A 24,934-nucleotide genomic window follows, 5' to 3' on the forward strand; every position below is an offset into this window, starting at 1 on the left:
TGATCATGTGCTTGTTAAAGTGGACATCTCACTGACCATTCTCAGAGAGCCTCCTCAGCGTCGACGAGTCTGGCATTTCACTCAGGCCAACTGGCACGGTCTTCAAGCAGCCATCAATCATCTGGACTGGTCTCCCATCTCTACTGCCTTTGACATCAACTCATCCTGGGAATTATTCCAATGTAAATTGCTCTCTCTCATGCACAGATTTATCCCATCTCGTCTTCAGTTGTCATACCCTTCCTCCCATCCATGGTACACAGAATCTTGTGGTGAGGCTATTGCTCAGAAACAACTTGCTTTCATCTCCTGCAAAGCAAATCCAACTGAAGGAAATCTCATTTCCTTCCACAAAGCCCGAAACAAGTGTGTATCCACCCTCAGGAGAGCCAGGAAACAATATCTCTCCGTTCTCAGGACAGAACTCTCTTATCTCTCTCCGTCTTCCAAATCCTGGTGGCATCTGGTCAAATCTGTTTCTGGTGTTTGTTCCCCCCTCCAATCCCCTCCCTCACCTCAAACGGCCACACGGCTGACTCCGCACGTGAAAAAGCTGAATGCCTCAACTCTGTGTTTGCCTCTAAATCTTTTGTCCAAAACCCATCCCTCTCTGTACCCACCGTACCCAGTCTTACCCAGCTGCTCCTGGACTCTGTGTCTTTTCCTCCTGACAAGGTGGAAAAGTTTCTGTCAACCCTCGACTCTGATTCTGCAACTGGACCTGACGGCATCAGCCCACGGGTCATAAAATCCTGTTCTTCCGCTCTTTCACTCCCTCTCTCTGTTTTCTTCACCCTCTCTTTTGCTCAAGGTCATCTGCCATCTGCTTGGAAATCTGCCAACATCACCGCTTTGCACAAAAAAGGTGCAAAAACAGATCCCAGCAACTACAGACCAATCAGCCTTCTCCCAATTATCAGCAAAGTCATGGAATCCATGATTGCTTCTGATATGAAATCTTTCCTCTTCTCCATTGGCTTGATCTCTGATCATCAATTTGGTTTCAGACCTGGTCACTCTACTCTGGACATGCTGCTTCTGCATTCTCAACAATGGATGGAGGTCCTCAATGCCAAACAGGAAATTAGAGCTGTCTCCCTTGACATATCACGTGCCTTCGATACGGTTTGGCACCCCGCTCTCTTCACCAAACTCTCCCCTTTTGGTATCCATGGAAATCTCCACGCATGGCTGGCGGACTTCCTCTCTAGTCGTAGTCAACTTGTGGCCCTGAATGGGTCTCTCTCATCTCCTCTTCCGGTTCAGGCTGGAGTTCCCCAAGGCAGTGTCCTGGGCCCTGTGCTTTTTCTGGTCTTCATCAATGATCTCTCTGACTCTCTTGAAAATCCTCTCTATCTCTTTGCTGATGACTCTACTCTCTGTCTCTCCATTCTTCATCCCTCAGATCGGCAGTCTGCAGCCTCCTCACTCTCTGCAGACCTGGACAAAATCACAGACTGGGCAAACAAGTGGAACATGTCTTTCAATCCTGACAAATCTCACACTCTTACGATGTCTCTCCGAAAAGACCGACTGGACAACCCTCCCATCCACTTTCTGAATAATCCTCTCCAAGAAGTTCTGTCACTCAAGCTTTTGGGTCTCACTATCTGCCATGATCTTTCCTGGGAAAACCACATTTCAAATCTGACCTCCAAAGCCAGTCGCCGACTGGGCATCCTCCGCCGTGCAAAGTCCTTCCTTGGCACACCTGAGTTCCTCACCACATACAAGGCTTTCATCCGCAGCTCAATGGAATACTGCTCTCCCCTCTGGGCTGGTGCTCCTGCCTCACACCTAGCTCGTCTTCACGCTGTTGAAACCAAAGCATTCAGAATCATTGGAATCTCCCGCGATGAAGCTATCTCCAAGGGCCTCTCACTCACTCACCGCAGGCAGGTTGGTGGTCTTTCCGTCTTCTACCGACTCCTCTCTGGCCTTGCCCCCCCAGCTCTCTCTGGACTCTGTCCCGCAAATATTCCTACAGGTCGCACAAGATCTGCCTGCAACCCTCTTATGGTTAAACTGCCAAAATCAAGACTCTCTGCTCACCTTCACTCCTTCATTCCTCTTTTCTCCTGCCTCTGGAACAAACTCCCTCACTCTCTTCAATGCCACTCCACCCTCCAAGTCTTTAAAACAGCTGTTTGCCACCATTTCTTATCGTCCCCTATCCAAAACCTTGATCTTTTCTACCCCCGCTAATTTCACCCCAATTCCACTTTTTTGAAATACCAACTTCTGTCCTGGAAGTCCTTGGTGTCCTTGTGTTTTATACTTCTCCCACCCCCCCCCCCCCCTTCCAACGCCTCCTCCCCCCAGCCCTCTCCCTCCCACACATCTCCCTGCTCTCAAATGTTGTGTGCTCTCAAGTGTTTGTGTGCTTCCCCTTCTCTCCCCATCTTGTCTTCCGCTCCCTCTTTTTATATATTTTGTTTGTCGGGTTGATTTGTTTGTGAAGTAAATGTCAGCTCTTTCACGAGCCTCGATTCAGTATACAAAAAAAAACAAAAAAAAAAGTAAGGCAAGGGCCGACCCCAAGCCCTGAACTTTTTCTCCCCCTCTTCTTTTATTGTTTCTCTCTACTTTTCCTCGGAGTGTGGATCTGTTGGGCCCATGTTTCATGGAGATGTGTAGATAATTAGGAAGGATTAGAGATGGGAAAATTGGTAAGTGGGATTAAGCTTTGGGGGATTCGTTGTATAATTGCTTTCTTTTTGTTCATTGTGATAATATTGGCTGTTTTTTTTTTTTGTTTTTTTTTTCGCACCTGGAACGAAGTGACGTTCAGGGGAGCTTATGCGATGGCGCGTCGTCCGCCCGTCAGTCAGTCCGTAAACACTTGAAACTTCTCCGAAACCGCTGATGGGATTGTGACCAAATTTGGCGCAAATTATATTTGTTGTGTTGTGACTAAAGTTTGTTCACGGCATTAAAAGGATCGGAGTCTGAGAGGGTCTATCGAGGGGTCAAAGTGGATCCAGGTTTGACCCTCCAAAATAGGTATTTGCTTTCTCTCTCAAACTACACACACGATTTCAATGCACCTTCACCACAACCTTCGCCACCCATGATGTACCAATGTTTGTTCACGGCATTAAAAAAAAGTTGGGGTCTAAGGGTGTCTACGGGGGGGGGGGGGGGGGGTCAAAGTGGGTCTAGGTTTGACCCCCCCCCCCCTCCCCAAATATATATGACTTTTTTTCTCTGAAACTACACATACAATTTCAATGAAACTTGACCACAACCTTCATCACCCGTGATGTACCAATGTTTGTTCAAGGCATTAGAAAAATTGGGGTCTGAGGAGGCATAGGGGGTTGGGTGAGCGGGAGGGCGGTGGACGGGGGGGGGGTGGGTTGCCCCAAAATATATATTTTTGTTTAAAGTATTACGATTATGTTAATATGATTCTACATGCTGCCCTGTCTTCTAGCAACCATTGAAATTAGTTTAAAATACCCTCAGTCAGTGCAGTATACTCTTTATTCTACCAGGTGAGTACCAGGGGTATTGCCCCATATTTATTTATTTTTATGTTGAAGGCTCCAGTCATGGACTATATAGTCCTCATTGAGGCCATGCCTTAAATAAAAGAGCTGCATTGCTAAATGAGGAAAGAGAAATAAAAGAGAATGTAAAGGTGAGAAGTGAACATGGGCAAGAAAAGTGTATGACGTTTGTTTGCAAGAGGTTGAAGCGAGCCCGGTAGCGATAGTTTGAGACAGAGTAAGACCAGCAATCTTGACATGGAGAGGCCAAGATGGTTCTGTGCACCACTTTAACACTCCTAAGTCCGAACGGTAGTACTACCCTGTGCGGTTGCTGTCTGCAACGTACTTCCTAAAAAAACTGGGCCAACCAGAAGGGTGTTTTTTTTGTTGTTTTTTTTTAAAGGAGACACCATCTCCTTACTGGATGGCTGTTGGCTTGTAGAGAATGTAGAAACACCTATTACTTGTAGAGAATATCTATAAAACTGAAGTGAGCATTACTGTATATTGTGTCAGACACCATGTTTCTAAGCACAGACATTATAAATCACACTTATGTTACTGTACTGAAAGCCTTCTTCATTTTAGCTGCTAAATATTTTTATATTAACTGCTTTAGGAAATGTACAACACATCTTTCTCATTAATTTCCCTTGGTTAATATACGTAGCTGCATGATAGTCATTATTTTTCCCCATGGACTAATTTCCAAGAAGGAAATGCTGAGCATTTATTAATATAGCTGATAAGATTCCACTTGATCTTTGGTTACTTACTCCCAAAATTCAGTGGCAGGTGAAGTGTAATTGTAGTAGTTGGTTCCATTTCCCCCAGGAGTAAAATTGCATGTCACCGTATCAGCCAGGCAGGTAGGTGTGTTCCATGTGTGGTTGCAGGTAGCCCAGGGAAGATCATTGGTGAAAGAGTAAGCCAGGTAGAACAATGCCCAGGCCATTATGACGATGTAGTAGACAACAGATAGAGACAGGCAGACGATACCTCCAATTCCAACACCTGTTTGAAGTTAGAGGTCAGAATATACCCTCTTCCAAATTTTATGAATGACGTTTGTAAAGCTGTGTGGAAGTTCAAAGCAGTGTTTATGAGTGTATAATGCAGTATTGTACATTATTCTACATTATTCTACATTGCATTGTAGAGCAATGCAGTTAACAAGTGACTGAAGACGACCACAAACAAAGCCCGTATGTACAGGATGTGGGTGGCGATATGCACTTTGGTTGCAAAGGAGCCAATGCTGCAAAACATGTAAAAGAGCCATGCTGATACCTGACCTGTGAACAGTGGGCACATCTTTGTCCAGCAAGTGATCCCACCTTGTCCTGTGAATTGTCCGACTGCCAACTCAAGAAATATGAGAGGGATGCCACAAAACAGCACGAACATGAAGTAAGGGATGAGAAATGCACCTGTAAATGTCATTAATTGCTTTAATTGTGCACATTTCAGCAATGGCTTTTATCTACCTGTCAATCTATAAACAAAGAAGAAAATAAATTTGACATTGCAGTAAATAACCTTTTGAGAAATGTATTATGCATGTGCCAAGCAATTATATCATGGACATGTCATTGTTTCTCTGATCCAGGTGCATTTACCATGGAGCAAACATGGAATATTGTTCCGTTGCCCTTAGATAATTAAGTAATCATAATTACGAAAATGATACTACTGCATCAAGAAACCGAGGCTATTTCCTTATTATGATGGCCCTATACCTCCTGCTTCTCTTGAGATTTATTTTTAAACAACCTCCTGCTTCTCTTGAGAATGGACTACTGTGCTGAACTCGAATGGGATGACTTTACAATATTCCTTGGGGTCCTACTACCTGAATGGAACTCAACCTTCAAATTGATGAACTGGATTCAAACCTCTTATCAATGGAGGTAAGAATTTCTTTTAATATTTACAGAGTTTGATTTATACATATAATAATCTTGTTTTAAATTTATACATTGTTATTTTCTCTCCCAGGAAATTGTATCTGAGATACAAAATGAAAACACTGCTTTTCCTACAACTTGGGGTGAAATGATTAATTTGTTTGAAGACCTTTTGAGCAACCAAGACCCACAGAACGAGTTCTACCCTGGTGACCCAACCAAAGAGTTTTACCTTGGAGACTCTACCTGTGTGGAGCTCAACCTTCAAATTGATGAACTGGATTCAAACCTCTTACCAATGGAGGTAAGAGTTTCTTTTAATATTCACAGAGTTTGATTTATACTTACTAGCAATGGTACCCGCCCTATGGGCGGGCCTTCAATTGAGAGGCCCAAATGAAAAGGCAAAATATCAGAAATTGAAGGCTTTTTTATTTTAAACGATTCATATAAACATCCGTTAAATCATATAAGATTGAATTTAAAGGGCCTCATCCTCCATTTTTTTTTCTGGTGTTTTTTATTTGGCCGCAAGTATGTAAAGAGCGGCTCAGTTTTAATACAGTAAAATACTTCGCGGATTTTCATGGTGGTCAATGACATCGTATTGCTTTCGTGTGTGTTAAAAACATGTCTCTTCAGGTATACTGTCTTTCGTTTTTATTTTGTGTACTTGCATTCTAAACTTCCACATTGCTCATTAATTCTCAGTTGCACATTTATGTGTGAAGAGTGCGTGCCGAATCTGTAACACGGAGGCGGCCGCTACACCTGTTTCTCAGTCACTTTTCACACGCGGCCATGTTTCTTCGGAGCCGCACGTTGAAATAAGAAGAGTTCTAAAGGAGTCAATCTACTCTCCCGAACGGTTGCGGAGTCGACCGATGACCTAATGCGGGATGCCTTCGTGGCGGGAATCGCCTCTCCAGCGTGCAACAAGGCTCGTGTACTACAGCTGGCGACAACTCGTGCGGAGGCATACAGTGGATCCTTTCTCATGGCTGGGGCCATTGCCGAGGCGCGCCCGGAGACGGCAGCACCGACCGAATGGTCACTCACAGTGTCTCCGGAAACCACGCTGGCTTTGCCGAGTTCGGGAGATGACGGAAACCCGAACGCCCCGGCCGTCACCTCTTCTTCGACGGAGAATGCAAAATGTTACTTTTGCGGCAACAAGAGACACCCTCACGCATCTTTCCCTGCAAGGAATTGCGAGTGTCATAATTGCGGGAGGAAAGGTCACTTCGCCAAGGTGTGCCGGGCGGCGAAAACACGGTGCTCGACCCTCGCCCGGGACGAACACCTCACGTACGGTGCATGCCGGAGTCCGGGGATATCGCGCGGATTGTGCAGTGTCCAACTGCCTGTGCTTGTGGGAGGAATCCCCGCGGAGGCACTTGTTGACACGGAGCAGCTCTAGCTTCGTCAGCCAAGCGTTGGTACAACGATATGGCTGGGATGTGGGATCGGATACTCACCACATCTACCTGGCCTCTTCGGGACTGTGTGTTCGATCCAAAGGCGTGTGTTCTCTCAACGCCTATGTCGAATGTGCTCGGTGTGCGCTGAGCTGCAGCCACCAATTGGGACTCTCATTCAAGCGAGTCAACCATGGGAACGGCGAAGCATTGATTTTATGGGTCCCTTACCCACGCAGAGCACTCGACGTTACATGTTGACCGTGGTTGATGAGTATTCGCGTTTTCTGTTCGTGTTTCTGTGCTCGGTGTGTACCGGTGTTACCGTGGTGTGACCCGGTGTGTACCCCGGTTTAGAATAGGTACACCGTATCCCTGCATGTCGTAAGACCCGAAACACCCCAAAGACCCGAAACACCCCAAAGACCCGAAACACCCCAAAGACACGAAACATCCCAAAGACCCGAAACACCCCAAAGACCCGAAACACCCCAAAGACCCGAAACACCCCAAAGACCCGAAACACCCCAAAGACCCGAAACACCCCAAAGACCCGAAACACCCCAAAGACCTGAAACACCCCAAAGACCTGAAACACCCCAAAGACCCGAAACACCCCAAAGACCCGAAACACCCCAAAGACCGAAACACCCCAAAGACCCGAAATACCCCAAAGATCCAAAACACCTCAAAGACTCGAAACACCCCAAAGACCCAAAACACCCCAAAGACCCAAAACACCCCAAAGACCCAAAACACCCCAAAGACCCAAAAGACCCCAAATACCCGAAAAATAAAATAAGAGGGGGAGAACGAGTTCAGGGCTTGGGGTCGGCCCTTGCCTTACTTAGGTAAGTAAGGTAAGTTCAATTTTTGTCAAAATGACTTTTCCATCTGTATATTCTTCCAATATCGCCAACTTTGAACTTGGGTTTTCTCAAATTAATCTCCTTTTCATATTTTAATTTTGTAAATGTTTCTGATGGTTTTGATTTTGCAGATGAATGAACTGTATTATTGTAATTATCGACAATATCTGAAATTAAAGATACCCATTGTTGAGAACCGAGTTGTGTGAATTTTTTTTATATAGTCTCTCTTTCAAAGTATGATTAAAACACTCAATAACAACTGCCTGCTCTTCATTAAAGGTGCTGTATAATGCAATACAATTATCTTTAAGAAATTTTATAAATGATTTCTTGTATAACTCTGTTCCCTCATCAGTCCATAATTTCTTCGGTTTCCTTATGCTTTTACGAAATATTTCACTGAAGGCTCACATAAGAGTACTAGTGGGGTCACCCATGGGAATCCCACGGGCATGGACGTGTGTGACATTTGGACATCTTCATTTTGTTGCTGCACATTCCGTTTTACAAAATTGTTACTCGCAATTTATCAGATCCACAAATGATGTAATCCACACAATTTATTTACTTCTGATAACATGCTCCTGGTGTGTACCCTGGTTAGAATAGGTACACCGTATCCCTGCGTGTTGTAAGAGGCGACTAAGAGGGTTGGCGTCAGGAAGGGCATCCGGCCATAAAAACATTGCCTCAAAAAGAGAACCATGACAATTACAACTACATATGGGCAGGGTACAGCCCGAAGTGGAGATCGGTTTCTGAGGTTTGGGACATGAAATGTAGGGACAATGACAGGGAGATCAGAAGAAGAGTGGACATATGTTGTGTGCAAGAGACGAGATGGAAGGGAAGTGGTGTGAGAATGGTGAAGGGTAGGCAGGGACAGAAATACTAGTTTGTGTGGCAAGGGTGCCCGGAGGTCGTGAATGGTGTTGGTGTCCTGTTTTCTGAGGAGTTTGTAGACAGTGTGGTGAGTGTGACTAGAGTGAGTGATAGGTTGATGATGGTGAAAATGATGAGTGGAAAGCTCTTGGTGAACGTCATCTCGGGATATGCTCCGCAGGTTGGTCGGAGCGATGAAGAGAAGGACAAGTTCTGGTGTGCGATATAGAAGCTGATGGAAAACGTGAAAGATGAGGAAGTTGTTGTGGTAGGAGAAGACCTAAATGGACATGTGGGAAGGAGTATGGACGGTTTTGAGGGAGTTCATGGGGGTTACGGATATGGTGTGAGAAATGGAGAGGTGAAACGATTTTGGAGTTTGCTGATGGAGCTGATTTGTTGATTTGTAATACTCAGTTCCAGAAAGAGGATAAGCTTGTTACATACAGGTCAGGTGGGTCGACGACAACCGTTGACTACCTGATGGTGCGTAGGCGAGATAGGGGGCACCTCTGGGACACAAAGGTGATCCCGGGGGAGGAGGCTGTTTCACAGCACCACTTGGTTGCGACATAAGGGTGAAAGGTGCGAGGAGAGCTCGGCGGGTTCAGTACCAACCGAGAATGAAGGTGTGGAGGTTGAAAGAGGTGACAGTAAGGGAGGCATTAAAAGAGAGGCTGAGTAGGGTAGAGGAAGATGTGGTTGAGCTTGAACGTGGTTGGATGTCAATGAAAGATAGTCTGTTGGGAGCTGTTGGTGAGGTATGTGGATGGACAAAAGGACCACCGAGGCACTTGGAAACATGGTGGTGGGATGAGGAAGTTGGAAAGAGGATTGATGAGAAGAGGAAGAAGTTCAAGGAGTGGCAGAAGGCGAAGGGTACGGGAGCAGAAAAAGCAGAGCATGAAAGTTATAAGGCAGCCAAGAAGGCTGCAAAGAAAGAGGTAGCAAAGGCGCAGGGCATGGAGGAAAATGTTCGGAGAAAGCTTGGATTCAGAAGAGGGCCAGAGAGCGGTATTCAGGATTGCAAAGCAGATAGCGAAAGAGAGGTGTGATGTGATGGGGGTGAGGTGCTTGAAGGATGAAGTGGGACAAATCGTTGTCGACCCAGATGGAATTAAAGGAAGATGGAAAAGACATATGGAAATGCTGTTGAATACAGAGAATGAATGGGAAGGCAACATAGAGAGTAACCCAGTTTTAGGACCGGCAGAGAAGATAACTGAGAAGGAAGTTGAGGAAGCGATAAAAGCAATGAAGAGTAGAAAAGCGGGAGGGCCGGCGGGAGTTGTGGGAGATATGTTGAAGGCAGCAGGAAGTTGGGATGTGAAGAGAATGACAGATCTGTAATCTGGTGGTGAAAGAAGGCCACATTCCAGTGGATTGGGAACTGAGTACACTCGTCCCTCTATACAAGGGGAAAGGTGACCCTCTGGAGTGTGGTTCGTACCGAGCTATATAGTTATTGGAGCATGGAATGAAGGTATTGGAAAGGGTGTTGGAGAGGAGGATAAGGAAGAATGTGAAGATCGACGAAATGCAGTTTGAATTTATGCCAGGAAGAGGAACGACAGACGCGCTCTTTATTGTGAGGCAGATGCAGGAGAAGTACATGGAGAAGAGGAAGAAGTTGTTCTTGGGTTTGTTGATCTGGAGAAAGCATTCGATAGGGTCCCACGCGAAGTATTGACATGGGCATTGAGGAAGTTAGGAGTGGAGGAATGGTTGATCAGAGTAGTGATGGCAATGTACAAAAGAGCGCGCACAGCTGTAAGAACGAAGGACGGGAACAGTGGTGAGTTTGAGGTGAAGGTGGGAGTGCATCAGGGGTCGGTACTAAGTCCACTACTATTTGTAGCTGTGATGGAGGTGCTGGCTCAGAACGTAAAGGAGGGTTTACAGTGGGAGTTGTTGTATGCAGATGATCTGGTGTTGATTGCGGAAAGTATGGATGGACTGAAGGAAAAGATGAACAAGTGGAAGGAATGTATGGAGACAAAAGGTCAGAAGGTGAATATAGGAAAGACGAAGGTGATGGCAAGTGGTAAAGCATGTGGTGAGGTGGAAAGAACTGGGAAGTGGCCATGTGCTGTGTGCAGGAAGGGTGTCAGAGTGAACTCCATTCAATGTACAATGTGCGCTGAGTGGGTTCTTCAAAAATGTAGTGGTCTGAGAGGGTCATTAACCAGTGTGGCAGATACATTCAAATGTAAGGTGTGCACAGAGGGAGCTGCAGATGGAGGAAATGTTGAGTTGGATCTTGGAGACGGCGTGATGCTGGAAGGTGTGAAAACATTTTGCTACCTCGGAGACATGCTGAATGGAGAAGGTGGATCAGATTCGGCAACGGTTGCAAGAATGAGATGTGCATGGAAGACGTTTCGGGAACTGAGTGGCGTGCTGATGAGGAGGGGTGTCATTGAAGCTGAAGGGAAAGGTGGATGCTGCATGTGTGAGAAGTGTTATGATTTATGGGCGCGAGACATTGGTAATGAACGTAGAGCAGCAACGAAGGCTGGAAAGGGTGGAAATGCGAATGGTTCGGTGGATGTGCGGAGTATCATTGAGAGAGAGGAAGACAAATAATGAATTGCGAAAGATGATGGGAATAGAGCCTGTGATTGATGCTGTGAAGAGGAACAGGTTGAGATGGTTTGGTCATGTGTTGAGGAAGGATGAAAGTGACTGGTTGAGAAGAGTGATGGAAATGAATGTAGAAGGAAGTAGAGGATGGGGAAGACCGAGAAAGACTTGGCTAAAGATGGTGGAAGAAGAAATGCGGGCAAGGGGCTTAACAAGGAGAGGTGCAGAAAATAGGGCAAACTGGAGAAGATTGTCATGGGGACCGCAAGGCTAACCCACACTCTAGCAGGGAAAATGGCCTTAAAATGCATGTTGTTGTTGTGTTGTTGTTAACATGTGAATGCATGTGCGTGCACACCAACACACACATATACACATGGACACATAGACACACACACACACACACACACATCTCGTTTTTTCATTTCTGTTCCTCACAATTATCTCTTATTCACAGACACACACACACACACACACACACACACACACACACACACACACACACACACATAAACACACATATATCCACACACACACATACACACACACACACATGCACACACATACACATACAGACACACACATATATACATACAGACATACACATATACACACACCACACACCACACACCACGTGTATATATATTGTTGCGGATCCGGGGGTCGGCGCTCCCCTTACCAAGGGGGGGTTAATCCCCTTGTCTTTTAAACTGGCCGATCCCCCAGCCCTGGAAATTATAACGCTCCTCCGCAGTCGAGATTTGCCAGGGTGATTGGTCAAGATGGATTCCCAAATACCTGCGTGCCAATCCCTCCGCGAAGCAGGGGAATAACTCCCACTCGAACCACGGACAGGTGGAAATTGCCTAGCGGTTTAGCAATCCGGGATTCGAGCCGTTAGCAAGAAGACTAACCCGATTCTGAGCGGTTCTGAAATCGTGCCACCGGTACTCAATTGAGGAAATCACGAAAGCGATCGAATAGAGGAAACCAAAAGGTAAGGAAGAACAAATATGGTTTATTAATTACACTAATAAAAGAGGAAATGAAAGAAGGGCATGCACAAGAAGAAGAGCAAAAGGACACAGGGCAAGCTTACACAGTCTTAATTAACATGCCCAGGACAATACAAACAGACTTACACGAAAGGGGAATGGCAGGACGGAAGGTCCAAGCAGATGGGCCAGCGTTGGCTCCGGCCCCAGTTCACGCTCCACTCCGGTCCACGCTCCGGTTCCGCGGCAAAACCCAGCAGGCAGCACGGTTGGTATTGTCGCGGTATTGTCGGCGCGAGCGGACCTTACATGCGGGGGGTTCATATATCGGGGAGGAATCGTGTCTCTGACGCTCACTCCTGTCTCGTCTCTCTCTCCGGCTCGTCTTCGACTCACCGACTCTCCCCCGCAACTTCTTGTCTGCAGACCAGCTCTCTCACTCTCTCTCCACTCAACTCTCTCTCAACTTCGTAAGTAGTCCCACGCGAGCGCTTATATTACACGCCTTCCAAATCAAACCGCGTGCGCTTAGATCCGCCTACCGGTGAACACGCCTCGGCCCTGATTGGTCGCGAGGGTTCACCGGCTCCTCCCTTCGTGACACGTTGCTGGGGCCACGCCTCACCCCGACAACTCCTCCCCCTTTTTCTCTGCTCTGACCGCATGGTTAATGGCGTCTTGAGCCAGGCAGCGAACGCTACTGGCAAGCAAGGGAACACAATTTGGAGGTAGGCAAGTCGCAAAATGAACGGGATTGAACAAGGGGCCTAAGTTATTTGATTAATGCAACGCATAGTCAAACTATTGGAAACAGAGCCTTACCTGAAACACATACTAATGAAATAACTGAAGAAGTTCCTATGGTGTCCTACGTGTTGCAATATGGACTAACTAGGGTGTGACCTTTGACCTTTGGAAGATGGGGATATTTACAGGGAATTATTTACAAGGCTTATTATTTTACAAAGGGAAGGTTCTAAAAACCGCAACAATATATACATATATATATATATATATATATATATATATATATATATATATATATATATATATATATATATATATATATATATAATAATAATAATTCATTTATTTTGTATAGCACTTTTCCAGAAGCCCAAAGGCGCTTTGACAGAGTGGCAAGTGGTATATATATATATATATATATATATATATATATATATATATATACATACATATATATATATATTGTTACAGATCGCGGTTTAGGATGTTAGTTACCGAGCGGTTTGGTATTTAACCGCGACCTAACAGGATCCCCGACTCACCCGATTCCACCCAAACGTTGGCCGGGTCGCACCACAGCTAGTCAATAGGGAAAAGACAAAGGCGACGAATGCAAAGAGGAAAAAGGAATAAAACGAGAAGACGTACAGACGAGTAATGGGATTTATTATTTACACAAGCAAAACGGAGCAATCAAGGTTTATTTACAACACATAAGACGCAGGTGACACAGTGCAAATACTAGCTTATAGTTATACAGACTTAACTTATTCCCAGGACAGAACAAACAAAGACACTGACTCACGCGGGGAATTGCAGAGTGGATTGCTGGAAGGAGGTGTGTGGCTGGAGGGGGGGGGGGGGGCGGCACGGAGCTGGCTGGAGCTTGATCCCGCACGGGACGTCGGGCTGGACCTCAACGGCCGCTGATGCCCCCGGGCCTGTCGTGTGCGCGGGACCACGGGTCGGAGCTGCTTGGTGGAGCCGATGCGCTGGTGGGGGGGTCTGGCGTGACGGGTTTCTCTCCTCCTCACGCGCTCTTGCTCTGATGACCCAGCTCTGTTTCGTCCCTCCTTGTCTCAACTCAAAGTGCATCTCCTCCTGGACACGCCCTGCCTTGGGTTATATAGGCCCCCGCCCCTCAACCTTTTCGAACCTCCCCGATCGCTCTTCCTCCGCCCTCTCTAGCCAAACCCCTGGCTCATGGTTGGTCGAGTGGGGCTGGCTCACTCCTCCCCTCTATGACGAGGTGGAGACATGCCTTTCTTCCCCGACTCGAGCCTCGTGGTCAATGGCGGTTATTGGAGGGGAGGTAATATGGGCAATCGAGGCTCGGCAATGACGAGAGGGGATGTAATATGAAATGGAGATTTTTGGGGATGGGAAGGAAAGGGGATCTATTCTCTTTCACTGGTGCAATGGAGTATTTCAATTAATGGAAGACACAGCCTTACGCTAATACACATAATAAGGATATAACTGTCAAAAAAAGATATATCGTGTCCTGCATGTATGTTTTATGGACTAACTACGGGAACGCCCTTTGACCTTTATACAACCACAAACGGAGGGAGGAGGGGTGATATTTTACGACAACCTTTTACAACAACATTTTACCACAACAATAAAATAAAAAAACATTCTCATATCCACAACACTGCACCCTCCTCCCCTTAGGCACGTCCCGGGCCTATAACTTTTACCTTAGTGTGGCACGTAGATGTGTTTCCCTCTACTTTTAACCTGACCCTGAGTGCGACAGTTTTAAAACATAAATAAATGTGTCCCGCTGCTCCATTGCACCCTGCCTAACAGACTTACGCCCACAGTTAACCGAATTGCGGAATGGTCTTCAAACTATACACTGACGGTGGGAAGCATTATTTACAATGACGCTATTTTTATTTACAAAACTAACCCAGGACCTGTGATTGTTCTTTCTGGGGGGGAGACAGTCTGCTCTGCATCAATGCACCATGAACGCACCCAAAAACGCACCAATACACACCCAAGCACCAATCGGTGCAGTCACCATTGTTCATCAGTGTTCAATGAATAAAAATAAATTCAACAACCCCTAACCCTGCAGGTGTCTCTTGCTCTTCAGCTCCCTCTGCTGGTGATTATTATTTGTTCTTCCAGATGTTGTCATTCTTTTGCTTTGCTTACTGGCGGCCTATTTTCAATAAAGTGTGCCCAATGTGTCCTTTTTATTTGCTTTATTTATGGCCCACAGGGCCGACTATGTGTGGTTCACCTGTGGGGCATCGGTGCCCTGTGGCCAAGGTCCGCCAGCAAGATTTCGGGCCCTCATGGCCGGTTCCAGCAGAGGGGCCATGCCCCAACCCATGGGGTCCATAAGTGGTGCTCGGCCACAGACATGTGGTCCATAATGTGGTGCATCGATGCAGACAGCTGGTTCTGGGAATTTCGGGCGCACAATGGCCGACCCACGCACGCTCCCCTCGGCACCCAGTGGCGCACAGGTCATGTGGGAGACAAAAGGGGAAAGACAATTGAGCGAGGGGTAAGGTCACAAGGGTACACATCAATAAGGCAATGCAAGGCGAAATGCGTACGGAGGGCGAAGTGAGAAAGCTCGTCCCTACCGTACGTCACCCCCCTGTCACCTACCCTACCCTTGCCCTTACCCCATATGTACAAAAATCTACACATTTACAAATTCGTCACTACTGTCACGTCTTTCCCATATTTCCCCTATACCAAATTCGTCTCCACAATCCCTCTACTTCAAAATTTGCCATCACCAATTCATCATCAATCCTCATAAGGAGGGAGAGATGGAATTACGCACAATGTCACACCCACGTCATGATGCGTCTCACAATCCAAACATTTGCACAGTAAAAATAATAAGACATGGCATGGTGCGGAGTACCTGTCACCTCAGGTGAGTGGATGCAGATGGTGTGAGGAGATCCTTCATCCTAACTATCCTCTAAATGATTTTAACACACTTTACACTACCCGGGGTCTCTCCCTGCCAATCCATTGGCCAACTTACACTATGGGTTCTAAAAACCAATTCCCATTGACCAACTGTGGTGCTTTTCAATTTGGGGTCTCACTCCCCCGATTCATCTCCCGGTGCCCTCGCACAATTTCTGGGCCGCGACGTGTAACTCTCCCAGCAGGTCTACCCACCTGCACACCCCCACCACTGCAGTTGCCTCCGAGCTTACCTGCTCCCTGCCCTAACCTAACTACCTGGGGAAGGCCCTCTGGCGCTCTCCCCACTCGGTGCCCTCTCTGGCACTGGGCTACCCGGGTCCGTCCTCCGGATCCTCGGGCCCCATCCACAACTCTACCGGCTCCCAGAGCCCACCTGCGGCCTCACCTGGCCGACATCCTCACAGTGGCGGAGTGCCCAACCAACTACACACACTAACAGGCTACACGCCCAGCCATTTCCACAACACTAATGCACCCATCCACAATACCATTCTGCAACCGCACCACAAATGCCAATATCCAACCACAATTTACCTATACCCTCTACCTAACACTTACACTACCCGCCCCGGGTACTCGTGAAAGGGGTCCACTCTTCCCCCATCCACACCTTCGCACCATGCACACCACTCCGTACCACTTACTCCAACTCTCTCCACACCACTCATTCCAATACTCCATGTATTCCACACACCTGCACTTGCACACCTGTGCTCTCACACCTGGTGCCACCTGCACCCTTCTCTCCCCAAGCGCATTCGCGCTGATCCACACACTCACTACTCATACATTGCTCCACACACCTGTCCAGTTGCACACCTGTGCAATCACACCTGTTCCATTCTCAACCACACGGCATCATCTCATCTAACTACTCCCCTCTAAAACTTGCGCTTCCCAGTCGCCCCTTTAAACTATGGTGCTCCCTCGTCATTATCATCCACACTAATCTACCTGCGTCCCCACTACAGGTATCAGTCACTAACTAACCTTAACGTCACCTAATGTCATCTTCGCTAGATCCCTATCAATATAACCTAACCCACCCGGGCTAGTTTTCACTGCCATACACCCCATAAGCTATAGCTCCTTTGCCCCACCTGTGAGGGATGGTGGATTTGCCATCCCACCACTTCGGGGGTATCTCTCACTACCATCCCCCCAGTCCTCTGACGCTACGAGCCCCCGTCGCAAGAGGTACTGGGTCCTGCCTCGGCATCTAGAGCCGAGGCGATCCATGAGGGCGCCTGCTCGCCGGCATAAGGTCTTATCCGGTCGGCATGGACGATCCGAGGGGGGTCCGTGGCCCCATTTTGATCTTAATGACCACGTCACAGATTTGCGACAGGACGACTCCTGGGCCTTGCCAGGGGGAGGTGAGTTTTGGGCACCTTCCCTTCCGCCTCCGGGGATTAAAGAACCAAATCTTCATCCCCGGAGCGTATTGACTCCCCTGGCTCCGGTCGTCGTACCTGCGCTTCATCTTGGCCCCCGCCAGATGGAGCTGGCGGCGGGCGAAGGCATGGACCCGCTCCATGCCTTCCTCCAGGTGACGTGCGTAACCCTCCCTCGGCGGTGTATCCGTGGTGTCTGGCACGGGACCGCATAGCAAGTCGGCGGGAGCCCGTAACTCCCGCCCATACATAAGCAACGCTGGACTGCATGCGGTGGCCCCATGCTGGCTAGTTCGGTAGGCCATCAACAGGTACGGGAGATGTTCGTCCCAGTCATCCTGACGGGTGGTGGTGAACAATGCCAGTTGTTGTATCAATGTTCTGTTGAACCGTTCCACCATCCCGTCAGATTGTGGCCGCAAGGGCGTGGTTCTTGTTTTCCGAATTGACAGGAGTCTGCACACATCTTTTAGTAATTGGCTCTCAAAATTTCGTCCCTGATCGGTGTGCAGCTCCTGTGGAATCCCGTGCCGACATACAAATCCTTCCACGAAGGCCTGTGCTACCACCCCTGCTTCTTGGTTGGGGAGGGCATAGGCCTCCGGCCACTTGGTGAAATAGTCCATTACAACGAGGATATACTTATTACCTTGGCGGGTGCGGGGCAGCGGTCCTAGAATATCCATAGCCACCCGCTCAAGGGGGGCCCCCACCTGATGTAATTGAAGGGGGGCCCTCATCCTCCGTGCTGGTCCCTTTTTGGCAGAACAGGCGTCGCATCTCCGACACCAGTCCTGTATGTCGCGCCCCATATTCACCCAATAGAACCTCCGGCGGACCCGAGATATTGTCTTTGTCCTGCCCAAATGGCCGCCGGAGCGGGTACCATGCACCTGTTGCAATATGACGTTCTTGAATTTGTCAGGGACTATCACCAGCCAGGAAGTTCTATCAGAGGGAACCTCCACCCACTTGCGATACAAGATGTTGCCTTTCAATTCCAGGGTCTGCCACTGAGCCCAATACGCCTTTGTTTGCGCCCCGAGGGGGGTGACCTCTTCCCCCTTTGGTCTTTGCCCCAATTTGACCCAATTGAACACTGGCCCCAGGACAGGATCCTCCTGCTGGGCCGTGCTCCATGCCAAATCTCCAAATTCCTCGTCCGCGGTTAGTGGCAAAATTGGCCCTCTCACCCGGGTTGCCCGGACGACGAGAATCGGGGCAGAATCGCCCAATTGCTCCCTCTCCTCGTGTCTCGCACAAAATTTACAGTTTTCCCCCAGACAAGGACGCCGAGAGAGTGCGTCCGCATTACCATGGGCCTTCCCGGCCCTATGGGCCACATCAAAATCGTACTGCTGCAACTTTTCCAACCACCTTGCAATTTGGCCCTCCGGTTCCTTGAACCGAAGGAGCCATTGCAAGGAGGAATGGTCAGTTCTAACCAAAAATTTCCGCCCGTACAGGTACGGGTGGAAATGGTTCATGGCAGCCAGCATCGCCAATAACTCTTTGCGAGTGACGCAATAATTTCGCTCGGGCCTACTTAAGGCCCGACTATAGTAACCAATCACTCTCTCCACGCCCTCCTGTGTCTGAGACAAAACTGCGCCCAATCCTTCCTGGCTCGCATCCGTGTCCAGGGTAAATGCCCCGTCACTAGTGGGGTAAGCTAGAAGGGGTGCGGATGTTAGACACCCCTTCAATTTTTGGAAGGCCTCGTGGCACTCCCGTGTCCAATTAAATCGCATCCCCTTCTCCGTAAGCCGGTGGAGGGGACGGGCCAACTCCGCAAATTTCGCCACAAAGCGCCGGTAGTAGGAGCAGAGTCCCAAAAATCCCCGCACCTCCTTGATGGTATGTGGTGCGGGCCACTCCTCTACCGCTTTAATTTTGTCTGGGTCCGTTTTTACCCCCTCGCGGCCGATCACGTGACCTAGATAGGCCACCTCTCTTGCAAACAAAGTGCACTTACTCGGGTTCAGCTTCAACCCTGCCTGTCTGAGGCACCCGAACACCTGGTCCAAATTAGCTACTGCCTGGGGGAACGTTTTGGCATGTACTAGGACGTCATCCAGGTACACCAGGCATGATTGCCATGGCATGCCGCCTAGTACATGCTCCATCAATCTTTCAAAGGTGGCGGGGGCGTTACACAAACCAAACGGCATCACAGTAAACTGATACAGTCCCTTACCTGTGGAAAATGCCGTTTTCTCCTTCCCTGCCCTATCCATCTCCACCTGCCAATACCCACTCTTGAGGTTCAAAGTCGAGAACCAATTTGAGCCCGCAACGGCATCGAGGGTGTCATCAATTCTTGGCAGGGGATATGAGTCCTTGAGTGTCACGTTGTTTAGCTGGCGATAGTCCACGCAGAACCGCGTGGTCCCATCCTTCTTTTTGACCAGCACAACAGGTGACATCCAAGGACTTCCCGAGGGCTCGATCACACCTGCGTCGAGCATTTTTTCAACCTGCTCGTCAGCTTCCGCCCTCTTGCTCCAAGGGAGCCGTCGGGCGGCCTGACGAATAGGCCGGGCCTCACCGGTGTGGATCTGATGTTTCACCAGGCCCGTACGTCCAATATCCTCGGTGGACAAGGAGAAGAGGTCCAAATGGGACCCAACCAGTTTGTGTAAGGCCTCCCTCTGGGTACCTCCCAACTCTACGCTACTTCGATTTACCATCTCGCAAATGGGATCGGGCCAATTCCTAGAACTTATTGAAGGCTCCCCCTGGGGCCGGCTCGGCTGGACGTTCTCGCCCCTCACTTTCGCGACTTCTCTAACTGGGGTGCAGCCAGCTACCTTCGTGCCCCTCACTATAGTGCGTGGTTCTGTGCTAATATTAATTACTCGGACGGCCACCACCGGCCCGTCCGTTTTTACAAGGGTACGGCCCACGATTAAACCAGGTATGGATAGCGCTGCCATCGGTTCGACCAGGCCGCAGGATTCCTGCCATGTCGGGCGAGCTGACCATCGGGCCGGCACGATGGCCTCGGCCCCTGGAGGGATGGTCACGGCCTCAGGAGCCTCCAGCTCCACCCTCTCGGCCGTGCTCACCCCCTCCAATGGTAGCTCCTCCACTCCCCATCGCAGGATCCCCCGACTCAAGTCGATTTTACAACCGCTGGCAGTCAACCAATCCAACCCTATTAAGCATGGGTCGCACACCTCCGCCACCCAAACCTCTATCTCTTGCTTTACCGATCCCAACTTGAGGGTCACAAAACCACGCCCTATGATCGGAGCCGTTGCCCCGGTAGCCAACTGCAAACTATGATTTTCCAGACGCTGGATTTTACCCCAGCCGTCTGCACTCGAATTAAGGACCACGGGGCTGATGATCGTGGCGCTGGCTCCCGTGTCCACCACGGCGTCTACCCCCACGCCGGCAATTTTGGACCGAATTGTCAAACTACCCGTCCCAATTCGGCCACAATGAATGACCTGTCGCGTCAACGAGGGCTTCTCCCCATCCCCTACTGCCGAACACCGCCCTGCATGCCCGGCACGTTCTAGTTTCCCGGGCCCTGGCGGGGGGGTGTCTGAGGTCGGCTAGGCCGATCTATACGGGGCGGAGTTGAGGGCATCGGTTGGCGGGAAACGTCCCGGCGTGGAGCTCGACACTCCCATGCACGGTGACCCATCCGAGCACAATTATAGCACCTCACCTGGTAAGGTGCTTGCCTCCGGTATTCCAAATTCCCCCCCCCCCTGTATGTCCGAATTGGGGTACTCTGTCGTGGACTACCGGGTGCCACCGCTGGGGCCGCCTGCCATGGTCCAGGTCCCGCCAGGCGCCGACCCACTAACCTCCGGACCATGCTCTCCAGGTCAGGGCCCCCGTCGGGGGCGGGCCCCCTTGGGGGGCCGCCCCCCATCACGGGCCCCATCTGACGCACCGCCACTGCGTGGCGCTCGCCTCCCCGGGCCAGGGGCCTCGCTGCTTCCCAACGGGCTGCAGCGTCGGCCGCCTGACTCATGGTTTGCGGGCGCCACATGGCGAGCTGTTGCCGGAGCTCCAGATCCGGAAGGGCCTGAATAAAGTGATCCAGCGCCAGGCTTTCCTGGGAACTCGCTGCCATGTCCGCGTGTGCAATCCCTACTGCGCGGCGAATATCGTGAGCAAGTTCCCCGATGGTCTCCTGGGGCTTGCGTTTTCGCTGCGCAAGTTGGGCTTTAACAAGCTCGCTTTGCTGCTCAATGCCGAACCGATTAATTAATGCCGCACGGAGAGCTGGCAGGGTGAGAGCACCCGGTGGTAAAGCCGTCAGCACCTCCGCCGCCGCACCGCGCAGTGCCCCCACCAGGTGTACTCCACCTTCGTCCGGATTCCAACCGTTGCCTTTACATACGTACTCAAACTGCGCCAGGTACGCCCTCAAATCACTCTTGCCGTCATACGGCGCGAGTGGGACCTTGTGGGCGCCCGAAGGTCGGACCCCGCGCGTCACTCCTTGCGGGATCAACGCGGGACCAAACCGTTCGGGCTCCCACAGTCCGTTATTCCCGGGGGGCTCCCGCGCGTCCCCCGTCCCTCCAAACACTACCCCTCCTGGTGTCGATGCCTGGGTCGCCCCTCCGCAACCCGCTACCCACGCCATACCCCCACACCCTTGCTCACCAGCACCCCCCTCACTCCCCATAGCCAAACCTCCTTGCACACCTCCCCTGTCCATCCACTCCGGACCAGTCATACATCTTACCATTGGTCCCTCATGAACACCCGGGTCTACACCACCCCCCAAGCCGACTGAATCTCCCCTCACATCATATACATTGCCACTCACCTCCGTACTTCGTCGTCGCACCTCCTCTGCCACCTGCAAACTTTTTATTTGGTTAGTGAGCACCTCATCATGATTTGAACACAGACCTTGTACATATTCCATGACTTCCTCCTTTATCTCCCTTTTAGTTTCCCTCCGTCTCTTCTTAATTTCACTCACCCCCTCTTCCACCTCCTCTAATTTTTCCTTTACCTCCTTCATCTCCCGGTGCGCCCCCTCTATCTCTTCCTCTAACGCCACCTTAACCGTTTCGATGTGCGTCCTCACCTCTCGGTCCTTCGTCTCCATCACTTCTGTCACCTCCTCCAACTTCTTCGTTAACCCCTCATGTACCATCTGACATTCCTTTTGTGTTGCTATTAATTCGTTTTTAATGTCCTTTTGTGTCGCTTTCAAACCCCCGATGATTGCAGTGTTCTTTTCCACTTGGTCCGCTAGTTCCCTTTGTCCGACTGTCAGCTGTTCTACTCCCTTCGTCAGATCTTCTATTCCCCCTTGTAACTTAGCCGTATTATTTCTCACCTCTTTCTCCATACGCTTCTCACCTCGCTTTACCTCCTCGCGCAGCCCCGAAACCTCCTCACTCACCCCTCGTCGTATTTCCTCCATCTCTTTTGTAGATGCCACCCTCATCTGTCCCAATTCATCCCTCTGAGCATCCAGTTTGGTTTCTACCCCGATTTTCACCTCCTCTATCTGCTCTCCCATTTGTTTGATTTCCCTGGCAGATTGTTCCCCTATTTCCCGCAATTTGTCCTCCATCCTATTTTCTAACCCCATTAACCCATTTTTCACCTCTTTTATCCCGTTGTCTAACCCCTCAAAATTATTGTCTAACTTCCCAATTTTCTTGTCTAACCCCTCAAAATTATTGTCTAACTTCCCAATTTTCTTGTCTAACCCCTCAAAATTATTGTCTAACTTCTCACCGGTACCCCTCGCTTCGTCCCTCATTACCCCCATTTGGCCCTCCAATCGCTCACTATCAGCCCTCATTCCCACAATTTGGTTTCCCAACCGCTCACCCATTTCTCTTCGCTCTCGGGTGGACTTATCATTTTGGGCATCCATTTTTGCCATCATTTGAATCATAAAGACTCGCATGTACTCTGGCATCTTTGGCTCGGCTGCCGCGACCATGGGCGTGGCTAAATTTGGTGCCGCTGTAACCACGTGCTCGAGAGCGCCATTTTGTGCACCTGATACCCCCTCAACCGCCTCCTCATTGCTCCCCTCCATTTGATCCTGGGTTACTCCTAACCCCTCCTCTAGCTCACCCACCGGCATTCGATCGCCTTGACCAGCCATGGCGCGATTTCAAAATTCGGGTTTTGCTTTACACAAAACAAATTTCGGCAGCTCGTAATTTTGACCAAATTTTTTTTTTCCTCTATTCGTTTTAAAAATTTGGTTCGGGCCTCGAATCCCACTCCCAGACACCAATTGTTACAGATCGCGGTTTAGGATGTTAGTTACCGAGCGGTTTGGTATTTAACCGCGACCTAACAGGATCCCCGACTCACCCAATTCCACCCAAACGTTGGCCGGGTCGCACCACAGCTAGTCAATAGGGAAAAGACAAAGGCGACGAATGCAAAGAGGAAAAAGGAATAAAACGAGAAGACGTACAGACGAGTAATGGGATTTATTATTTACACAAGCAAAACGGAGCAATCAAGGTTTATTTACAACACATAAGACGCAGGTGACACAGTGCAAATACTAGCTTATAGTTATACAGACTTAACTTATTCCCAGGACAGAACAAACAAAGACACTGACTCACGCGGGGAATTGCAGAGTGGATTGCTGGAAGGAGGTGTGTGGCTGGAGGGGGGGGGGGGGGGCGGCACGGAGCTGGCTGGAGCTTGATCCCGCACGGGACGTCGGGCTGGACCTCAACGGCCGCTGATGCCCCCGGGCCTGTTGTGTGCGCGGGATCACGGGTCGGAGCTGCTTGGTGGAGCCGATGCGCTGGTGGGGGGGGGGGGGTCTGGCGTGACGGGTTTCTCTCCTCCTCACGCGCTCTTGCTCTGATGACCCAGCTCTGTTTCGTCCCTCCTTGTCTCAACTCAAAGTGCATCTCCTCCTGGACACGCCCTGCCTTGGGTTATATAGGCCCCCGCCCCTCAACCTTTTCGAACCTCCCCGATCGCTCTTCCTCCGCCCTCTCTAGCCAAACCCCTGGCTCATGGTTGGCCGAGTGGGGCTGGCTCACTCCTCCCCTCTATGACGAGGTGGAGACACGCCTTTCTTCCCCGACTCGAGCCTCGTGGTCAATGGCGGTTATTGGAGGGGAGGTAATATGGGCAATCGAGGCTCGGCAATGACGAGAGGGGATGTAATATGAAATGGAGATTTTTGGGGATGGGAAGGAAAGGGGATCTATTCTCTTTCACTGGTGCAATGGAGTATTTCAATTAATGGAAGACACAGCCTTACGCTAATACACATAATAAGGATATAACTGTCAAAAAAAGATATATCGTGTCCTGCATGTATGTTTTATGGACTAACTACGGGAACACCCTTTGACCTTTATACAACCACAAACGGAGGGAGGCAGGGTGATATTTTACGACAACCTTTTACAACAACATTTTACCACAACAATAAAATAAAAAAACATTCTCATATCCACAACAATATATATATATATATATATATATATATATATATATATATATATATATATATATATATATATATATATATATATATATATATATATATATATATATATATATATATACATACATATATATATTGTTGCGGTTTTGAGTTTTGTACAGTCAGTATAATAAAAATTAAAATTTCCCCCTCATAGTCACAAGCAACATGTAGCCTCGCGATAGTGTCGTTATTTGTTAG

The 24,934-nt window shown here is 49.2% G+C and overlaps 1 protein-coding gene across 5 annotated transcripts in view; it reads right to left on the bottom strand.

Moving 5' to 3' along the window:
* The window catches only part of LOC137425542 (sodium- and chloride-dependent taurine transporter), a 340,062-nt gene that overhangs the window by 227,802 nt on the left and 87,326 nt on the right, over nucleotides 1-24,934 (bottom strand). For all 5 annotated transcript variants that reach the window (XM_078776784.1, XM_068114081.2, XM_078776782.1 and 2 more), the window contains exons 2-3: nucleotides 4,790-4,924; nucleotides 4,271-4,508 (exon numbers count right to left, since the gene is read on the bottom strand). In XM_078776784.1, the coding sequence (XP_078632910.1) occupies nucleotides 4,271-4,508; nucleotides 4,790-4,924 (373 nt within the window). The remainder of the gene's footprint in view (nucleotides 1-4,270; nucleotides 4,509-4,789; nucleotides 4,925-24,934) is intronic.

This window comes from Myxine glutinosa, chromosome 4 (assembly GCF_964187855.1).
Source record: "Myxine glutinosa chromosome 4, kmMyxGlut1.1, whole genome shotgun sequence".
Classification (NCBI taxonomy): domain Eukaryota; kingdom Metazoa; phylum Chordata; class Myxini; order Myxiniformes; family Myxinidae; genus Myxine; species Myxine glutinosa.